Raw genomic sequence first — 19,872 nt, 5'->3', positions numbered from 1 at the left:
AGTTTGTATTAGGGGATGGACCCGCGATAACAACAAGCATGAGGAACACCCCTTTGTGTCGAGAATCCGCGTAATGGGTGGCAGTTTCGTGGTTTTGGGGATTTGGAGGGGTTTATTTGTATCTTTGATGATGAAACCAGTGTACACGCCACGCGGACGTTCGTATAAGTTGGGCTTTTGCCTCGGGATGCGCACTTCTGACAGAGTCAGACGGATTAAGACCGGATATTGACAGTGTACGAACACGTGGATCCCATGTCCTCATGAAGCTGTTTTTAACTATTAAAAAAACTTAAATTAAATTAAGAAAAGTATGTTTTTCTATTATTAATCATTATTATTACTATTATTATTATTATTATTATTTTATTTAACGGTAGTGATTAAAGTCCTTCTCATTGACTGATAAAAAGGACGGATAACTTTGGCTGCTTATGCTTTTAAAGAGAAATGAGATCTTTTTAGTTTTTAAGAGATGCCAATAGCCAGTGCGTAGTTAAACGCAATTGTTTGAGAATTTCATTGCACTAGCTTTTGTGCCCTTTATTCTCATATCTATTCATTGTTTTGCATGAATACTCTAACCGTTCTTTTTTTTAATTCCTGTATTTTATTTTATTTTTTTATTTTAAGATGGAAAACTATGTTTAGAACTTGATTAATATGAGATGATGATAATGGAGAAGAAGTTTCAACTTCAAACACTACATTATTATTCCTGAAAATAATAAAAACAAAAAGTAAAAAAGAAAAGCATTGTGTGTCAGTACGTAACGCATAATCAAAGCGTATAAGTTCCATTATTCTAAAGAAAACCGAGTAGAAAAAGAGACATAGAAAACCAAAATAAAATAAAAAACAAAAACAAAAGTAAAAGTGCACCAATTGAACGCACAAAACCTGCCAGGAATTTTCCTTTCTTGCCATAACTATGACGTGATGGAAATTGATAATTAGGAACTGACCAAGTCTAACATGTTTAGACACATAATTTACAACATGGTTATCAATATGTCAATATCTGCTCCCCCTATTAATTAATTATCTTTCAATGCTTGTTTGATATTTTTTCATATGAATATTTAATAATAACGTCCAATCAAAATGACCAAATGAAGATTGACTCTGAAGCATTGCATGTTCAAATTGTGTATGAATCTGGGAATGAAATCTTCAGTCTTGGGCATAGAATCTTCTTCCGTTTACTTTATTAAAAAATGGTGTTGTCTCCAAAGTCTTCTTTCTGGAGAGGTTGAACTACTCTTTTAACTTGTGGACGGTGGAATTGGGCTTTCTGGTCTTCAATGGATGCTCAATTCCTTAGACATAAACTCTTCTCTGTTCACACTTTTGGATTTCAAACTTCAATGGTTCTAGACCACCCCCTTACAACCTCCAAAACAAACAACCGCTGTTAGTTTCTTCTACCCTTGTTGACTTTGTAATTAATCTAGAAGAACTTCAATGTTACTGTGAAGGTCCTTTTCATCATATATTTGATGGATGGATATCTGATTTAGCTGATCCAAAGGCAAACCTGACCTGTTATTCTCTAAAACACATGCATGCACATTTCTAGGACTAGCTCATATATAATATTAATGTGTATTACAAATAAATGATCAATCTTTTAAATTTAATTATAACTTTGAAAATTTCCCAAATTTCTTCATTACCTTCATACCGCGCTAAACTCCCCACTTGGGCCTGGCCGCGCCACCCAAGTCCCATCCTCTGTTGCCCGAACTCCTGCCAACCCCATCAAGATGTATGAGTCTTGCCTATGTGATCGTCCTGAATTTTATTATAATTTCACCCCATGCCCAATTAGATTCAGTGTTTCAATTGCACCACAGCTAATGGTATTTTTGTAGTTCGTTTTGTCGTTACTCATCATTTTGGTGGGGTTATTGTACCTCTTTTGCTTTAATTGAAGTGGTTTATCAACATTTTCTAAAAATCAGTGTTTCAAGTGACAAGTTTATGGCATGAACCAAATCAGCTAGCTAGTTTACCAGTCAAACTGGCCTCTCCAGCTTAAGTTTAATAGCATTGTCCTTAGATTACACAAAATTCAAACCTCAAAAAAAAAATTTCATAAATACCTACCTATCATGTAACAATGAAAACCAAATAAACATCTATCTAAATATACATATATACTCAATTGCTATTATTATTTAAAAGTTTTTGGCTCTTCTTTCCCAAACTATCTTTTATTTTCTTAATTTCCTGAAGAAGAGCGATGCATCCTAAATTTAATGTTCGTGAGTAGAGGTGCTCATAAGTCGGGAAAGTTCAGTAATGGGTGCAATTTTAACCTGAATCAAAGTACACAGGCTAAATACTTTTTACCTTGGACTACATCAAATTTGTTAAAAGACCCAAAAGAAAATAATTCAATTCAATTAAAAGATGTGATGCAGATTTGTTATAATAAAGAACTCCTATATTCATCCTAAAAGCAAAATAAAATGTAGGGCGAGTTAGCAGGTGAGAGTTTTATTATGACTACAGCTATGTCTCTGTTGTTGCAGCACTAACTTTTCAACGGTTTTGTAAAACAAGAACAGTTTAGAAGTTCCAATGGGCTTAAAACACTTCAAATGATAGAGCACTAGCAAACAAATACTAAAAAAGCAACAATGCTACCTATCAAGATGGCAAAATCTTAAAGAAGGGTCTTTCTCCTGTCGCCAAAACCAGGAGCTTTAATTGCAGAAACGTTCGCCGCTTATTCGTAACATATATTGCCAAAGCCTCACCAGTTACATCCTCTGCAAAAAAGGTAGAGGAGCTCTCAACTGTGTGGCCTTCTAAAATAAAGGAATGATTTCTTTTAGAAATGAAAACTTCTGACAGGCTACTAAAACTTTACCATTCTCAAATTTAACGAGCAATTTATCCAAGTTTGTGACAAATTTAAGAGAAAAACAACCTTGATCATTCTGAAAGCACAGTTCCAAATCACTCATAGAGGATACTCTCATCACATGGGTCATTCAATTCGATAAATCAAAGAAGACAAACATAAATATGAACCTAACTCATGAATGGCTAAAGCAAAAGGCAAAAACGCCACCTGGACCAACCTTATTAATGATATCAGTAATCATGTCTCCGGCAAACTTATCATTACCAACTGAAAGAGAGGCAATGGCTCCACAAAACGGTCTGATCTCATTAATAGCCCATCTCCTTTGTGCAACTATATTATCGGTTAGATTAGCAAATTCTTTAAAAACAAGGAGAAACCACAAACTGAATGCATTGGCAGGACATTGGTACTACCTTCGGCTTTGATATCCCCACATCCCTGGACACTTGGCAGGTCAGGTTTTCTTCTCAAGCACTTCCACAAGCCCCTGCACATTCTTAATGCCCTCCTTGATGGAAACCGGGTTCAGAGGTGGCACTCTGCATCCGAGGCTGATGATCTTGCATGGAAGGACGGATGCAGTTGTGGTCCCATCACCAGCAAAATCATTGGCCTTGATCACAACCTTCGAAACATGATCCACTGAGAAAATAAATAATAAGTATAATAAACAAGTCCAAAACTAAATCTTTCTTAACAAGATTAAGGCTTCATTTGGAACAAAATGTAATGCCAATCAAGTATCAAGTCAACCGATATATACACACAAATACCTCGGGTACAGAGCACGAGATTACATGTTGGCATTGTGATGGATGCTTGCTAGGCTTCACAGATCAGGAAGCGATCTAGAGAGAAGCTGTCCCTGGACTCCGAAGACTTTGGAGTGGCGGCAGAGGTTCCAGAAGGTTCCTATAGATCTTCAGGTTTTATTTGATTACAAGAAGCAAACTGAGAGAATTTCTTTATAAAGGGGCCTTTATACAAAACCACACCCAAAAATAACTCAATTAAAAATAATGATCTCGGAGAACAGAAGAAAAGAAATAGGAAGACATGGTCAAAGAAGACAAATCTCAAAACACACATTGAACAGAAGAACTAAACCCTTATAAAATTATTATTTCCCATTCCCCCTTCTCTCTTTACATCCGGTAAGAAGCTCACTGCAGGAGTCCAGCTCCCTAGTGCTTGTTTCCGAAATGCCACCACCTCTTCTTTTTCTTGGTTTCCGAGATTGGTAGCTCTGCGCAACCAACCACAAAGAATTGGACATCTCATGAGTTCTAAAGGCAAGTGGTAATGTAAGTGCCACAAGCTTCAAGATAAATATGAATATGAAGAGTAATGGGGGATTTAACCTCCTTCAGGATAGATGGAGTTGTAATGCACCTCAGCCCAAAAGCTCAAGAAAATAACTACACAGATACAAGGTTTTTATATCAGAGCTTGATATCTGTTCAGAGTTAAAAAGAGGAAAGGATCATTCTGTCAAACCTCGTTTAGACTTTTGAATATTAGGAAGAATCTCAATGTAGCAAGTATCTTTGAAAGATGTTATCACGAATATTTTGACACCATACTGCAGCAAAAAAAAGCTCAGGGCAAAAATACAACGGAAGTGCTAAACACCTATGCAGTACCAAGATTTCAAGGAAAAGGCTCTAGCGAATATGTAGGTTTGTAAGGGAAAAAAACAAAGCATACCGAATCAGCAGCAGCCTGTAAAGTGACATGATCCCCCCATTCCCCTGATCTTCAATGTAAAACCACAAAACAGACAAATCAAGAGATTCAATACATATTTCCATAACAGCAACACTGCTTAAGTAATGCATGTTTGATATATAAACTATAGCCATACTTTGAAAGCTTTCTCAGGTAGTCACCATAAGCCATGGGAACATATCCCTCATAGATCTCAGGATTAGACTTAAGCTGAGAGTTAATAAATAAAGTTCATCAATGAATAAGTTCAGCAAGGAACCTATGAGAAAAGCATGGACATGAGAAGCAAACATTTAACGTTCTAAGTTCTAACCTGATTGATAACCTGCTGTCTAACAAATTTGTGGTGCTCAGGACTTCGATAAAATTGATCTGATAATGCCCGGAACTGGACACATATAAATCAGAGCAGCAACTTATTTTTCTAGTTTTTCAGATGTATTGTAACTGTCATATCGTTCAGCAAGTGACAGTAGCATAATCGTAATTTGCCTTGCATATGAAATTGTCAGACAAACCTGACAGTTGCCATCTCCTTGAACCTTGAGCTCAACCAGATCATATAATAGCAACCTATAGCATGTGCAACAAGCTCAAAACTGACAAAATGAATGTCACAGATTTGTAAATAATTTCAAGCATATGCCCTATAACAGATTATTTAGTAAGATCCAGGAGGCATCATCCCGTTGGGCTGCTAAAAGTCTTCAAATATGATTGTAGAAGGACAAATATCTTGATAACTATGTTCAGCAGGAAAAAAAAAAGTTCACAATTTTGTTAGTGTAAGAATGCTATAAAAAACAGCATATAAATTCAAATAGCTTACTAAGAAATGAAACAGAAAAGTAGAGAAACTGATCCCCAAGATAACCAGTCTAATTAACTTCATGATTGCATGGCTAGAAACGAATAAGAAACACTGAACAATCTAGTAAAAGAAGAAACTAATCAGAGTTATACAACTGAGTACAACAATCACTCAAGCCCACTTCAATATATGGGCTGTAAATTCACATCAGATAAGGGAAACTGACTCATATATTTCATTACTTCAAATTATTGTTTCCTTCTATTAACTTCCATATTTCCTTTTTCTCATCTATATAATATCCCGACCAAGAGAAAGAGAAATAAATCTCAATTTAGTCAAGAGAATGGTTACAAATCCCAATCATATTGTTAGAGGGAAAATACCTAGGTCATGCCCCCGGTCAACTTACAAATAAAATGCAAGAGACAATAATTTATTCCGGGAAAGCCTTGATGTAATTGATAGGACACAAGACAAATTGGAAAAAAATCATCAGCATGAAACATTTCAGAGTAAGCATAAAAGTGAACAAGCGGTGGCTATACCTATCAAGAAGCCTTTGATGGTCTGACGTGGCTTCATCAACTGAAGGAATCTCTCCATTTATTCGGGGAACATGCTTTAATGAACGCAGATAATTGACAGTCAGTTAGCAAAACTAAAAATGTCGACAGTGATACACTAACCAGGGGCAATATAAAAGATGAGAAATTGTAAAGTAGGGGGAATATAAAAAAATGAGACTGCAGGCAGAGGTGCATTTTCACCACATATGAGGGCATTTTGTAGATGCACCATGACCAGACAAGAAATAAAAGATAAAAAGGACCATAGCAAGGGCCCCGCTACTATTGTTTGTGTTAACAAAAAGATAATGAGTGTAGTACAAATATTCATGCTGCATACAAACAGAGAAACATACATCTAAAAGTCATTCACTATTACTTTAGACTGGGCGTATACTCAAAGATCATAACAAAACACTTGGATAGTAAAGCACAATTAGAAATGTAAGCAGGTGATCAAATTTTTTAAGTATGTAATCTCTGTGGAAAATCATGGGATATCTAATGTATATTGAATCAGAATTATAGCCTTTTTTCATAAAATTTTAGGCAGAAGATATCTTGATCTGAAAAAAAAAAAATGTTCTGTCCATACCAAGTGCTCTCATATGATGGAAATTAGGAAATGCAAATCCAAAAAGAACATTACTATAGGCCATAATCCATAAATGCCTAATAGTGCTGTCTGAGAAGAATCATCCTTCAATTTAATAAAACCACATCTTTGTAAGTATCCTTAGACTTACAGGAATAGGGACCATCTGGTTTAGCCTCTTGCCTACTTCACCATCAAGGACAGAAAAATCATCTGTCAGCTCCCAAGTCCAGCTTTCCTCTTCATATAGTTTCTCTTCAGGACTTGAACAAGAGCTGGAGGCTTCCCTATCATCTTCTTCTTCATCACCACCTTCATTCTCTAAGCAGAGTAAAACAGACATAAACTACAACAAATATATAACAAGAACAGAAGTAATTTACCATATTGCAGACCACATAAGTAATTTTACAATCCTAAAAATACCTGAGCTGTTGTAGTTCCTAAAGGGCGGACCAAACCAATCGTGCACAAGAACAGTTGCTTGCATATGCTCTTCATCTATATGTGAAGGTCCAGCTACCTCTGTAACAGCAAATTGTGAATGTCAAATAATTTCATCATTCATGAAATAATATAGTATGTGCAAAGTTACCTTCCAAAGCATAAGTTCCACTGTAATAGCCAGTGTCATTCTGCATTGATGTTCCACAATACCCAGAGTTTGCAAATGGATCACCATGAAGAAGATGGAGGCCCCACTGGAGAACATCAGGATCTTGTTCATACATAGTCATCAGCTTCAAACCTGATTTCAAATCTTAAAGAAAATACATGAATATTCAAAACAACATTTTATTTAAAAACACACAAAGGAAAAGCATGCAACATCCCTGACCACAAATATATTATAGAGGAAAGAATATTTGAAAAATGATTTATTGACAACACAAAACAAATAGAATACATATAGATAAGATGAATAGAATAATAAATCAACATAAAATTTATTATTTCACCATTTAAAAACAATGAGCAGACCTATCATAATTCTTCTATGAGATTCTCTCCACCTTTGATTTAGGAATACTGTAGAAGTGTTTCTTACGAGATCAACTTGCAAATCTATTTTGGATAAAGTAATAAACTAATGACTTTTTTATTTCATAATGGGAAGAGTCAAATCCCAATATTACTAAATAATAATAATAATAATAATAATAACATCATAATCTTTCATTAATGCAAAACACATCAGATTCCAACAGCCTGGTGATCACAAAATAAAATTTTTTTTCCCAAATCAAACTACACATCCTAAAAAAAAATTCAAAAAATGGTCAATCTAACACCAGTGTTGCTTCCCTCGATTTCACAGCTATCAACATTGAAATCCATGTAGTTGTACAAACACTACACTTCTTGATGAATCAAATCACAACATCAATTAATTAATAACAACAACTACATCAGAACCAAGATCACAATCCCAACATGAACTAACAAAAAAAAAAAAACTCAAAAGAAACCAAAACATTCAATAATCCAACAATGAAGAACAAGAATCCAATCTTAATCAAAGAAAAAAAAAAACACATACACACACACTTAATCGAAACAAGAACTCACCCCGAACTGAACCGATCGACGACGAACGCGAGGTATCGATCTTGAAATCAAAGAAAGATCGAAAGATCGAGCGCGAGAACGAGAGAAATGGATCTCGCGGACGTCGCGGGACGCTAAAAACCTCGATTTAAACGGCGCGGCCACGTCGAATCAGCCGTTGGATCTTTCAACACGATCTGAGCCGTTCGATGCTGGCGCGTGAGGGTGACGTGTACGGCCAAGATTCCCCAAGGAACAAGGGTCCAGAATAAGAAAGCGAAGGGGTGGTGGTGCCCTTATTCATACTACATCATCACGGGGGGGTTGTTGTTGAACTGGAGGAATCTTACGATGAAGAGCATCTATCTGACACGTGTCAGTAATCGGGGCCCACTTTTGTGCTGGTAATGGTGCTGTGGGTCCTACCTCTGAGCTGTGACTTCCGAGCTCATCGTGGGGCCGGATGATCATCAATGTACGGCTGATGCTGTCGCTCATGTGTGTCTTTATGTAATGATGATAAAATTCAACGGCTGTGATTAATCCGAATAATTCTAATTAATTTTTTTTCTCACTGTATGATTTTTTTTGGTAATAAATTAAGTAAAAAATTTTCAAGTGTTTTGTTAACCAATTTGGTGAAAATTTAGGAAGAATCATGAATTTTGAAAAGGGTTGGTATAAGAAAAGAAAAGTATAGGACATGGCAGTCAAAAAAAACACTGTGCATTTTAAAGAAGTGATTTATGAATTTTCACTGACATCTTTTGTCAAAATTTGGACAGAAATTGAATGTAACTAGAATGCAATTTGTCCTCAATTGAATGTTTGGTTGTGGAGAGCATAAGTTTCTTGAGTTTGCCAATGGATGTTGGAAGTAGTATTTTGTTTTTTTTTTCTTGGTAGATACCAATCTAACCCATGTACTTTTTATGTTATTAAATTTATCTTTAATTTTTTTTTTTAATTAAAAAAAATCTCTAATTCAATCTTTAAATTCATAAACATTCATAAAATGCGTGCCAATTTATTAGCTATTTAAGTGGTTGGGTAAAAAAAAAGCATTAATGAAAAACGCGTTTCCCAGTGTTTTAATTCAAAAGTTAGTTGGGTTCCAAGCGTTTCCCATCGAAGCCCAGCGCGGGAAAGGGAACGGTTTGGTGACCGTTGGCCTAACAAAGACACAGCCTATAGTTTTTTAATATCATTGTGCAAACTAGATAGGTAGTCTATTGGTAGTCGAGTCTCTATTAGAATTTTTGATAAGTAATAAAGAGTTGAAATCATAAATAAAAGTATATTTTTAAAAGTGTGAGTAGTGATTATCTACAGTTTATATTAATGCTTATGTGTGCATTAGCTCCGCTCTCACTTATCTCGCAAATACTTATAGATTTTTTTTTTTTTTCCAACTTAATCACTCATCTTCACATTAAAAAAAAAATTAATATTATAACCAGAAGATATGGTCCTTAGAAGTTATAAGTGACAGTTTGTTTGAATATTTATATTCATTAGTTTTAATATGATAACTTGATTGATTTTTTCTCTTTAATGGTTATCTTCTTTGTTGAGGGAGGTGTGATTTAGTGTTTTGTTTTGACTTGATTGAGCATTTAGTTTGGATAACAATAAATATTATTAAAAGTATAACAATTTTTTTGTTTCTTAATGTCATGTTTGATAGAAGCGTGTAAGCGTGCTGTTTTTTGGAACTAAGATGAATAAATAAAGCAAAAAATCAAAATTCAACACTAGTCAATCTTTTCGCTCGTGAACAAAATGAATATAAAATTTTGTTCTAAATTGAAAAAATCAATTGCTTTTTTGCTTTTAAATGTATAAATCATGAATTTTCATATTCAGAGTAATATATATATATATATATATATATATTTACACAATTATCTCCTTTATAGTTAAATCTTTGTAGATATTTAAAAATCTTCGTAAATAAATTAATAATATTAGCTATGTATATTATGACGAAAATGTTTTAATTAATAAATTAAAAATTAATGAACTTGGACATTGAATCCAAACTATAAATGCAACTTTATCAATAAATCTATATATATATCTATATATATATTAATAAAAATTAAATAAATTACAACTTTTTCAAAAAAATATGATAAAATAACCAAAAAATAAAAATGAAAATAAAAATGAAAGATCTACTAGAAGTGACTAATTAGTGTAATTATCGTGTTACAATAGGGCCACAAATAAATTTACATTATAACTAAATCCGTAAATTAAATGTTTTTCATAACTAAAACTAAATAGAGGAAAAAAAATAATGCCATTAATTTTGCAAATAGTCACAATTATCAATTGAATGCATGGAAAAAAACAAAGAAAAATAAATTGTAAAAAAAGAAGGAAGCAAAGAACAAACATGACAATCACCACTAACTAATAAATAAATAAATAAATAAATATTAAAGCCAAATCCCCTAATATAGTCAGCTCCTTTTTTTAATATATATATATATATATAAAGACAATTTATTTACAATTAGAACCTCAACTTTTCAAAAATTTACAACCTTGCCACTCCAATCACAATCCTCAGTGTTTTTTTTTAAAAAAATTTCTTTAAAAAAAAAAAAGGGTCGTCGTCGTCGTCATCGTGGAGCGAGAGAGACGGAGATGTCGGTGGGCATCTGGATCCTTTTCTCCCACTCTTTGGACTCCAGCAAGACCTTCGAGATCTTGCCGGCGACCCACTCCATCCCCGGCCGCGCCGTCGCCTCCTCCGCCACACACCGGAGTGCTACCCTTATGAGCTTCTCCGCCGACGCCACTGGGAACGAATCTCGGAGCCGCATATCCATCCACCTCCTCACCCTCCCCGATCTCTCCTCGTCGTCCGCATCCTCGTCACCGGCCCCGATCGTCTCCCTCGCCGTCTCGATCACTGAGGTTCTCTCCACAACCATCTTCTCAGTCGGAAAATTGTATTTTAGTGCTTCCTTGCCGGAGAGTAGTTCGAGGAGGACCACACCGAAGGCGAAGATGTCTGAACTCGGGGAGATCGAACCACCGGCGATCACCTCCGGCGCCATATAACCTCTTGTGCCCTGGATCAAGGACGTGTTGGGGGCCGTGGAATCATTAGGGATCTCGCCGGATAAAGCCGCGGCGCCGAAGTGGCAGATGCGGGCGCGGAGATCTGAGTCGGAGACGATGATGCTGGAGCTCTTGATGCGGTTGTGGATGGGAGCAGCGCCATTGAGGGAAGCTGGGGAGTGCTGGTGGATGTAGTCAAGCCCCTGGGCGACGTCGGCGGCGATCTGGACGCGAGAAGACCAGGATGAAAGCGGGGTGAAACTAGGGTTTCTAGGGTTTCGTAGAAGAAGAGAAAGAGAAGCTCCAGGAGCGTATTCATAGACGAGATAGAGATGAGGGGAGACGAAGGAGGCGCCAAGGAGAGGGATTATGGCGGAGTGGTGAGCGCGGGAGAGGGCGGAGAGACGGGTGGGAAGGGTGGAGGGGTCGCCGGAGAGGAAGCGGCGCTGGACAACGACGACATCGCGGCCGCGCAAGGAGCAGCGCCATGAGGAGGAGGACGATGAGAGGCGGGGAGAAAGGAAGCCGTTAGTGGCGGTGGAGATCTCGCGGAAGTGGTAGATGATTGGGGTTTCGGGGAGCGAAGCACGGACGCTGGCGAGGGAGGTGCGGCTCGACGACGATGACGAAGATGCGGTGGCTCTGGAGCTGGAGCTCGAGCTGCTGGTTGTGGCGGCGGCGGCGGCGGCGGTGGCGGAGGAGGAGGAGGAGGAGTTGAGGGTAGTGGAGGGTTGAGATCTGGATCTCGAGATATGATCGGACGGTCTGGGTTTGGGCTCCGTGGCGAGGGCGTCGCCTCGGGATTTGCACATCCGCTTCGATCTCCAGATCATGGGCCGGGGATCGATCGATGGAGGATGAGGATAGAGATTAGAGAGTTACAATACAACGAATGCTTATAGTTTTCTTGAAGAGTGACGTGGCATGTGGCGAGACGTTGCACGGATCTCAAAGATGGTTGTGGCTGTGTACGGGCATGGTTAGGTATTGATGATGATGCGTTCCAGGCTGGTGTGGAAGATGCGGTTGAGACTTTGTCTGAGTCGGAAGGTATATATTTACATTTATTATAATTTTTTTTTAAGAAAAATATGTATTTGATATAAACTATTTAAAAATGATTTAATTTTTTAATTAACATATCAAAGGTTCTGCTGCTGTGGAGATTATTTGAGGATTTATTAAACCTCAACAATTTCGGTTGATGAATGATTTTGACTTTGGGAAGAGGTCAGCGCGTAGGTTCTATGAATTTCGAAGGATTGGTTTGAAGTGGTATATATTTCCAGAATAAAATACGCACGTGGTGCGGGACATCGCACTCATGGGTCTAATTTATGATTAAAACTAATAATATCTGGTACCTCATTGTAAGTATTTCATCAAATTTTTAGTTTAATATAAACTATGGATTTAGGTCATAAATCTAGGAATTTGATAATAATTATGTTTTTTTTAATAAATAAAAAAAAAGAAAGAAAAAAAATTATTAAGCTTTGTGGAAGTATTGATTTAGGCCCAAATGTATTAGCTGGGCCTGGGCCTTTGTTGGGCCAGCCAATAAGAAGTTTTTATGCCCTAAATTGAGGGTGAGAGAGATCAAAGAGGACGTTGCGAGGGTTTTGGATGTTCTCCGATGGCGGTTGCTCGGCTGCTGCTTCGAAGCCGTCTCGCCTCTCTCTTATCCCATCATCGGCCTCAATCCCAAGGTACTTTCTCATTCATGGCCATGAACTTTTCTTTCTTTGATGCTTCAATTTGATCATCTTGTCATGTTTCATGGAGATTTTTCATGTCCTTTTATGTTTATTGAAGTCCTCCCTCAACATGGTAATATAATTCTTAGAAAGATTAAGGAAAAAGAAAAGCTTTTTTTTTTGTATTGGTTTTTAATGAAGAATAGTATGTGTTTGATCTTAAAAGGCGAGACTTTTTTAACTATGTTTTGATACTGAAGGTCTTAGAAAATGGAGAATTTTTAATCCTTCTGAAGATTTGTTAATGAGAACCCCTTTTCTTTATCCTTCTTTTTTTATGTGAATCAGTATTGATTTGTCTCCATGATTGAATTTATGGAAGTAGATAAGTAAGAGAGATTTATTTTATTTTTTTATCTATTTTTTTGATAAGTGTGAAAAACCAACTTACCTGTTGCAGCGGAAAGATTATTCCTTTTCTTTGTTTGAGTTTGTGGAATGGAATACCAATATTTTTTGAGAAAGAATGTTTTTTTTTGGTGTTTGAGTTTGTGGAATGGAAACGATTTTTTTTTTCAATCCAAATGTAATGTATTCAATCCCAATTTTTCGTGGCATATTTCAATCCGTATTACTCTGTTCTTTGCCTTATTTTTTGGTTCAGGACTTGCACTGCCTTTCCAGAAAAGAAATGTTGTTAGAGGTATACATGAAACAGTAAACATATCTGATGAAGATTTGAATGACCCAAAGACTTCTTATAATGATTCAAATTCTCCTTCAACCTCTGTTCAAATGGCTGATACTACTTCCATGAAGGACCCTAATGTCAAATTCACCGCCTTCTCCAACTTAAAACCTTCGGCGAGGCATGATATGGTGATGGTATTTACCTGCAAAGTCTGTGAGACAAGGTCTGTGAAGACATTGTGCCGGGAATCTTATGAGAAAGGAGTTGTGGTGGCACGGTGTGAAGGATGCAGTAATCTCCACCTGATTGCAGACAGACTCGGGTGGTTCGGAGAACCCGGGAGTGTTGAGGATCTCTTGGCTGCTCAAGGCCAAGACGTGCGCAAAGGTTCTATCGACACTTTAAATCTTACTCTCGAGGATTTAATTGGTACTATGAAATCCTCATAATCATCAATATAGTTATCAGTCTTGAATTTAGCTGAGTTATGGTTTTCTTTCAGAAATATATTGTTGTGCTTGTTCATTATATCCATTTAAACTTCTTGATGCACTGAAGATGAGTTCTGATTATCCAAGTTATGTTTTTATCCAAGCTCAGATGAAATTCTAGAGGCATTGTTTCCTTGGTGTTCAATTGCTCTCAATTCTAATCCTATTTGCATGTGAAATGGGGGACATAGTTATTATATTTACATTGAATGTTTATTTGTCTTTAATCTTCCACGAATTTGCTCATATTGGCAATTGCTGTCAAAAAAAAGTATCATAAAATTGTATTTTACCAATTTAATTTTAAATATTAAAAGCAAATTTGCTGAAATTGATAAAAAAGGATTCTAAACTGGGTTCTAAATTGTATCTGTCAAGAGTTTTGATCATCAACTACTTGTATGCACACAGATACATTCTTTTACAACAATCACTATGGCTCATATGAACCACCAAAAACTTTTAATTGATCTGAGCCCCATTTCATGAACCTTAAGATCATTTACATCTGATTTAGGCAACAAAGTCATGAACCACTTGACTGCCAAAGTGCCTTGTCATCTGCTGCTGCGGCGGGGGAGGCTGCTGGGCAGTGCCTGCTGCTCCGTCACTATGCCGGAGGCCCAGTGTCAGAGACACCGCTCCTAGTCCACCCATTTCCATACCACCATGGTAGAAACTCATCAACCCGCCATCGATGCCACCTGGAACAATACTACACTCCTCCATCCTTGATCTTTTTTCCCGGTGCCACTGCTCCAAATTCCGGAAACGCTCATTGTTCTGAGCTGACACCATCGACGAGCAATCCGAACCAGGCTTGCTTGACTGTGCCTCCGATCCTTGTTGATCTTTATTCATTACCATCTTCCCTTCGTTCTTGTTACCAGCATTGAGGTTCATTTCAGCAATGCCTTTAGTCTCAAGCATGTGTATTTCCTCAACCATTGGCTTCCACAGCCTCACCCTGGCATTGATGAACCAGTTTGAAACCTAGTCAAACAAACAACAAGAAACACCACAGATGTTTAGTTCCAGTTCACCTACTGACATGACATGATTAAATTGTTTGAATATTGTTGCATGGATCGCATGATAGTCAAACAGTGACCATCGATTAAAGCACTGCTCACACGCCAGCATTGCAGGTCTGCTCACATGCTTTGTCCATAAAAAGCCCTAACCCTAACCCTAAAAGCTCAGCAACATAGTGTCATTGCATGGCTTAAGAAGCACACTGTGAACAGCGAATCATGAGAGACGGAACTTGGAAAGATTACCTGGTTCCTGGAGAGCCCTGTCTGAGTTGCCAACATGTGTTTATCCGTATCAGTTGGATACCTGAGGAAAAAAACAACAGTACGTAGTGCACACGTGCATGAGTTGTCTCCTCAACCAGAAAGACGTGCATGATACAATCCATGTGTGTGTACGTAACAAGACTCAGAGAAGAAAACCTACGGATGAAGGAAATGTTCAAACAACCAGGCTCTGAGAACAGCAACTGAACGCTCCGGGAGACCTCTTTGGGGCCTCCAAACCGGTGGACTATGTTCGGTGAAGCCGGTATCAGTTGACTTGCGAAGGCCTTGGTCGATGAATTTAGACCTTGAGATATGGTTATCGGCTTTGCTGGAGCTTGGTGAAGACATTAATTCCTCTCCAAGCATTTTGCTCATGTGCCGGATTTGATCTGATATCGCATTCTTTATGCATCGGAAATGCTTGGACACAGCCTTGAGGGCCAATGAGGTGTAGGGTGTGGCAGTGCTGAGACCTGCGACTGATTCGAATGCCGAGACCACCATTTGCATCTGCTGGTGATATTGCTTGTATCTTCTGCATACCTGCTAATTCATGGAACAGCTGAGTTTCAGGTGTAAACATGATTGGCGACTTCATTTAAAGGAAATCAACTGAACTAAAGATCATTAGGCATGAACTAAAAGGATTCATAGAGACAGTTAAAAGAGCCAACTAAAAGCCAATTTGCATGAAAATCTCAGCTAATTATCCTTTCAAATTTTAGGAACAATGGAAGTATTACTCTTTGCCTTGATCACAAAACCACTTGCCATCACATACATTTAATTTCCCAATAATCTAACCTCCAAAAAGGCAAGTAATTTGGCATTATTACCCTGCCAAAACAAATGAGCTGTACAAGTCTATTGGATGAGCTTCATTTTCCTTCATTGAGTAGCAATTTACGCTCAATCCACATTCAGCAGATAATTGAGTGAGCCATGTTCAATCAATTGATCACACAGACCAGATTATCATTACCGAAGGAACATTCATTTCACTCGAATAAATTCCTACTAATGGTAGAAGACATGCATTTATGGCGAATAGAAAACTTTTATGAGGTAACTTCTCATGTGCAACAGGTTTCTGTGAAAGGCATATTCTTCAATTAAAATTGACATACCTTGCATTTTCTTATGGGGATGAACTGAATACTTATTCACTAATTAGGGGATGATGCAGTAGTCCATCAACTATTTTGGCATAGAAAATGGATTCATAAAGACTGCCATATACCATAAGGAAATGACAACCCATTGAGACCCAGTACATCCATAACTCCAAGAACATGCAAGAAGACATTGCGCCTTTCAATAAATTTGATAAGATTTTACATCAAGAAGACACTAGACATGCATTTGTTTACTACTGACATTTAAGCTCGATATGGTTCTCTCACAAATTCAGAAACCTTGCCAAAGTTTCGCAAGTTATTTGTATCCAATGTGTCAATATTAAGATATAATATAGTGGAAAAAAATAGAGATTACACTTCCATGATATACAACACAATAAACTTGCAATAAATGTGACACAAAAAAAAAATCCCATTACAACCAAAGGCATAAACATGCTGCTGAATGACAAAGCCAATTCTAATTAAAGTGACACATGAGAACCTCTCTATAACCTTGAGTAAAACGAAGTTGACACAATTCTGAGCACCCCTTATAAGATGTACAACAACACTCGCAAGTTACGCTGAGAAGAATAGCTATGTACGAAGAAACTATTTTTAAAATTACATAATTTAAGTAGGACAAAAATACCTTGACGAGACACCATATTTCAATACATGTGAAAGGAGCATTCCATAGCTAATGGAATTAAGAAAAATTAAGAAATAGAAAAGACTAAGAAGTAATGTCAATAGGAAGGTAAAGAGCATAACAAATAATCATGAAATTATTCCCAACTTCACTTAGCTTGTGACCTCATTCCATAATCCTACAAGCTATCACTGTTCATGTTGTCCTACCTGATTTTCCCATCTAATTAATCAACCACACTCAGCATATATTCAACTTCAAATGAGCAGCAAGATTTGCAAAGATGATATTTTGTGCTTTTCTTCAGCATAATAACAGCTCCTACAGTGTGTGTATCAGTACCCTTGTGATGAACATTATCATCATCAGCTTTACACTTAAAAAGTTCACTGTTATCTTGCTAGGACAAGTATTCCATGGACTTATCTAGTGAAGAATTCCATAGTGCATATCAGGCGTAAGAAAAACGACAAGAAGAAACACCCACAAGCAAATAAATTCACTGATTTGACAACTTCTAATCAGTATTTCTAATCAAGATAATCACAAAACCAAAAGAATTCAATCAGTACACACTGACCTCTTCCTGCATTACCAGTAGCTTCGCCTTCTTCTGCTGAAACTCAGGCCGATGACTAGAACCACTCCCACCATCACCATTAATCTCAGTGGATCCATACAATGAAGACAAACAAGCTCCTGAATCACCACCACGAACACCCCCACCCCCCTCTTTCTCAGCAGCATCACGGCCAACATTCGGGCCAATGACCGCGTTGCAGAACTCTATCAACAGCTGCTGCGCCGGCTTCAAGAACTTCGAGCTCTTCAAGATGGTAGCGTAGCCGGTGAAAGGCCCCAGCGGTCCAACCGCCCGGCGAACATCCATAGATGAACCAACAGCACCATGAAATCCCTCACATTGAGTATTATACCCTCGATTTGAAGCCACAAACTTGGCATAAGATCCCAAAACCCCAACCTCATTCCCCCCTTGCGAGCTCTGCAATCCCTCAAACTGCTGAACCGATGCCGGATTCGAAGCTAGAGACAACGAAAGCCCTTGAGTCGCACTGAACTCCCCTTCCCCATTCCATTGCTGATGCTCTCTTCCCATCCAAACCGACCCAGTGTTATCAATCCTAGGGCTAGGAAGAAGCAAGAGCTCATTACCTCCATCCCACCCCGCCATTCCCATCCCTTGATTCATCGCCGACGAAGTCACCACTTCCTGAAGCCCATTCTGGCAATACGCCGTCGAAAACTGCAAGCTTTGCGCCTCCTGATACTGCGTTCCGATCAAAGATCCATCAATGCCCGCTACTCCCACCGCATCTTGATACTGAAATTCCGCCGCCGCCGCCGCCGCCGCCGCAGCAGCAGCAGCCGGGTTACCAAACTCCATCACAGCCGAAGACGAAAACATCGCAGGATCAAACACATCCCTCACCTGCATCATCTGCTCACCAGCACCACCAGGCTGCACTCTCAGCTTGTTCCTCCTACTCTGCTGCGCCACATGCGCCGCCGCCGCTGCCGCCGCCGCTGCCTCCGCCCGGTACCCACTCATCCCTATCATCCCCAAACCCTACGCCATTACCAACCCCACCAAAAGCTTATCAGTGACGAGTTTTTTCCTTCTCTTATTTTTTTTTTTTTAACCATTACGGTGAATATATTTGTACTAGTTTCATGCAAAAATAACAAAAAATAAAACTCAATTAATTTATTACCATTTATCTTAAAATAAAAACAATAAAAAAAAATAAAAAAAACTTTTTGTTACTGTGAAGGAATGCTACGAAAAAAGAGAGTTAAAAACAGGGACATGGGAACAAGACGCCAAGAATAAACCCACTTTTTCTAAAGTAGAAAAAAGTTCCCCAAAAGCAAAAAAAAAGTCCTGATTACCTCCCAGTGCTGCCATATTCCCCCCCTCCCTCCTTCTCCGTCCTTTTTAACTAACGCCGTTACTAATCTCTCTCTCTCTCTCTAATTATAAATAAATAAATAAATAAATAAAATGGAAGCGAAGTTACTATTTACCTCCCAGATGTTGACGGAGTTAATTTTAACGGTGAGAAGGGGCTGAGAAGTAGAAGGGAAGGGGCGGGGAGGGAAATCACGGTGAATGTCTCCGTTGATGGGTATAAAAAGGAGGAGAGAGGGAGGAAAAGACAAGAAAGGACATGGGATGGAGGTGGGAATTACGGGGAATGCCATTGAACTCATAATGGAGATTACGTGGCTGGGAGTGATTGGGGGAGTGCACCGTGTCTTGTGGGGGGTTCAGAGAGATGACGTCAGAGGTACCCGGGATTACCGGGGCGGTCACCAGACCCCCCTCAAAGCGCAGCTCACCGCCAGATCTTTTGCTTAGCGCGCCTGGTCTTTCTCCGATTACCGATGACCTCCCTGGTGCTCAGATCCCGTACATTCCTAGAAAACACAACAGATATATTTATATTTATATTTATATTTATATTTATATTATTTAATATTTATTATACTATAAATGAACAAATAATAATCCTTTTAGAGTTAAAGTTCTCACAAAAAAAAAAACCCATAATTTTAAATATTTTTAAATGATTCTATTTATTTCTGACAAGTTAATTTTTAGACCTTACTGATATATAAAAATAGTAACTGATGTTTACATGATTACTTCTAGTTTTTAAACTTAAACATACATTTTTAAAGAGAAAACCT

The 19,872-nt window shown here is 38.0% G+C and overlaps 4 protein-coding genes across 8 annotated transcripts; 1 reads left to right on the top strand and 3 right to left on the bottom strand.

Annotated features, from left to right (window-relative positions):
- Positions 1-887: 887 nt before the first annotated feature.
- On the bottom strand, positions 888-8,360 carry LOC120272620 (OVARIAN TUMOR DOMAIN-containing deubiquitinating enzyme 9-like). Of its 4 annotated transcripts, XM_039279488.1 has the most exons (17): positions 8,151-8,359; positions 7,177-7,329; positions 7,008-7,106; positions 6,733-6,902; positions 5,966-6,039; positions 5,125-5,179; positions 4,920-4,994; positions 4,743-4,816; positions 4,586-4,634; positions 4,376-4,460; positions 4,240-4,296; positions 3,652-4,124; positions 3,292-3,520; positions 3,093-3,208; positions 2,653-2,777; positions 1,677-1,749; positions 889-1,393 (listed from the first exon to the last, which is right to left on the bottom strand). In XM_039279488.1, exons 2-12 carry the CDS (start codon positions 7,316-7,318, stop codon positions 4,063-4,065), a joined length of 942 nt encoding a protein of 313 aa, XP_039135422.1. In that variant the 5' UTR covers positions 7,319-7,329; positions 8,151-8,359; the 3' UTR covers positions 889-1,393; positions 1,677-1,749; positions 2,653-2,777; positions 3,093-3,208; positions 3,292-3,520; positions 3,652-4,062. The 4 variants fall into 4 exon arrangements, with proteins under 4 accessions (XP_039135421.1, XP_039135422.1, XP_039135423.1 ...); XM_039279487.1 differs by having other exon boundaries at positions 888-1,749; XM_039279489.1 differs by lacking the exons at positions 889-1,393; positions 1,677-1,749 and having other exon boundaries at positions 7,177-7,341; positions 8,151-8,360.
- Positions 8,361-10,709: 2,349 nt separating this feature from the next.
- Positions 10,710-12,070, bottom strand: LOC120272619 (protein LYK5). The gene has a single exon (XM_039279486.1). It carries the CDS (start codon positions 12,035-12,037, stop codon positions 10,760-10,762), a length of 1,278 nt encoding a protein of 425 aa, XP_039135420.1. The 5' UTR covers positions 12,038-12,070; the 3' UTR covers positions 10,710-10,759.
- A 94-nt stretch (positions 12,071-12,164) lies between these two features.
- Positions 12,165-14,228, top strand: LOC120272621 (mitochondrial protein import protein ZIM17). The gene is made up of 3 exons (XM_039279491.1): positions 12,165-12,254; positions 12,353-12,913; positions 13,566-14,228. Exons 2-3 carry the CDS (start codon positions 12,841-12,843, stop codon positions 14,039-14,041), a joined length of 549 nt encoding a protein of 182 aa, XP_039135425.1. The 5' UTR covers positions 12,165-12,254; positions 12,353-12,840; the 3' UTR covers positions 14,042-14,228.
- A 165-nt stretch (positions 14,229-14,393) lies between these two features.
- Positions 14,394-18,793, bottom strand: LOC120272555 (BEL1-like homeodomain protein 9). Of its 2 annotated transcripts, none has more exons than XM_039279398.1 (4): positions 17,741-18,793; positions 15,545-15,933; positions 15,364-15,424; positions 14,394-15,076 (listed from the first exon to the last, which is right to left on the bottom strand). In XM_039279398.1, exons 1-4 carry the CDS (start codon positions 18,737-18,739, stop codon positions 14,597-14,599), a joined length of 1,929 nt encoding a protein of 642 aa, XP_039135332.1. In that variant the 5' UTR covers positions 18,740-18,793; the 3' UTR covers positions 14,394-14,596. The 2 variants fall into 2 exon arrangements, with proteins under 2 accessions (XP_039135332.1, XP_039135333.1); XM_039279399.1 differs by having other exon boundaries at positions 15,545-15,930; positions 17,741-18,791.
- Positions 18,794-19,872: the final 1,079 nt, after the last annotated feature.

This window comes from Dioscorea cayenensis, chromosome 11 (genome assembly GCF_009730915.1).
Source record: "Dioscorea cayenensis subsp. rotundata cultivar TDr96_F1 chromosome 11, TDr96_F1_v2_PseudoChromosome.rev07_lg8_w22 25.fasta, whole genome shotgun sequence".
Lineage (NCBI taxonomy): Eukaryota > Viridiplantae > Streptophyta > Magnoliopsida > Dioscoreales > Dioscoreaceae > Dioscorea > Dioscorea cayenensis.
This window is presented reverse-complemented; position numbering and strand designations above follow the sequence as displayed.

What these genes read in the sequence shown, in the direction of transcription:
- LOC120272619 (XM_039279486.1), bottom strand. Translation starts at nt 12,037, where the DNA reads ATGATCTGGAGATCGAAGCGGATGTGCAAATCCCGAGGCGACGCCCTC.
- LOC120272555 (XM_039279398.1), bottom strand. Translation starts at nt 18,739, where the DNA reads ATGATAGGGATGAGTGGGTACCGGGCGGAGGCAGCGGCGGCGGCAGCG. An exon ending in TACTGGTAATGCAGGAAGAG is followed by an intron (nt 15,934 to 17,740) that starts GTCAGTGTGTAC and finishes TCCATGAATTAG; the next exon opens with CAGGTATGCAGAAGATACAA. An exon ending in CAGGGCTCTCCAGGAACCAG is followed by an intron (nt 15,077 to 15,363) that starts GTAATCTTTCCA and finishes TTGTTTGACTAG; the next exon opens with GTTTCAAACTGGTTCATCAA.
- LOC120272620 (XM_039279489.1), bottom strand. Translation starts at nt 7,318, where the DNA reads ATGACTATGTATGAACAAGATCCTGATGTTCTCCAGTGGGGCCTCCAT. An exon ending in CATCAAAGGCTTCTTGATAG is followed by an intron (nt 5,180 to 5,965) that starts GTATAGCCACCG and finishes CACATGCTATAG; the next exon opens with GTTGCTATTATATGATCTGG. An exon ending in CTCCATCTATCCTGAAGGAG is followed by an intron (nt 4,125 to 4,239) that starts GTTAAATCCCCC and finishes TTGGTTGCGCAG; the next exon opens with AGCTACCAATCTCGGAAACC.
- LOC120272621 (XM_039279491.1), top strand. Translation starts at nt 12,841, where the DNA reads ATGGCGGTTGCTCGGCTGCTGCTTCGAAGCCGTCTCGCCTCTCTCTTA. An exon ending in TCATCGGCCTCAATCCCAAG is followed by an intron (nt 12,914 to 13,565) that starts GTACTTTCTCAT and finishes TTTTTGGTTCAG; the next exon opens with GACTTGCACTGCCTTTCCAG.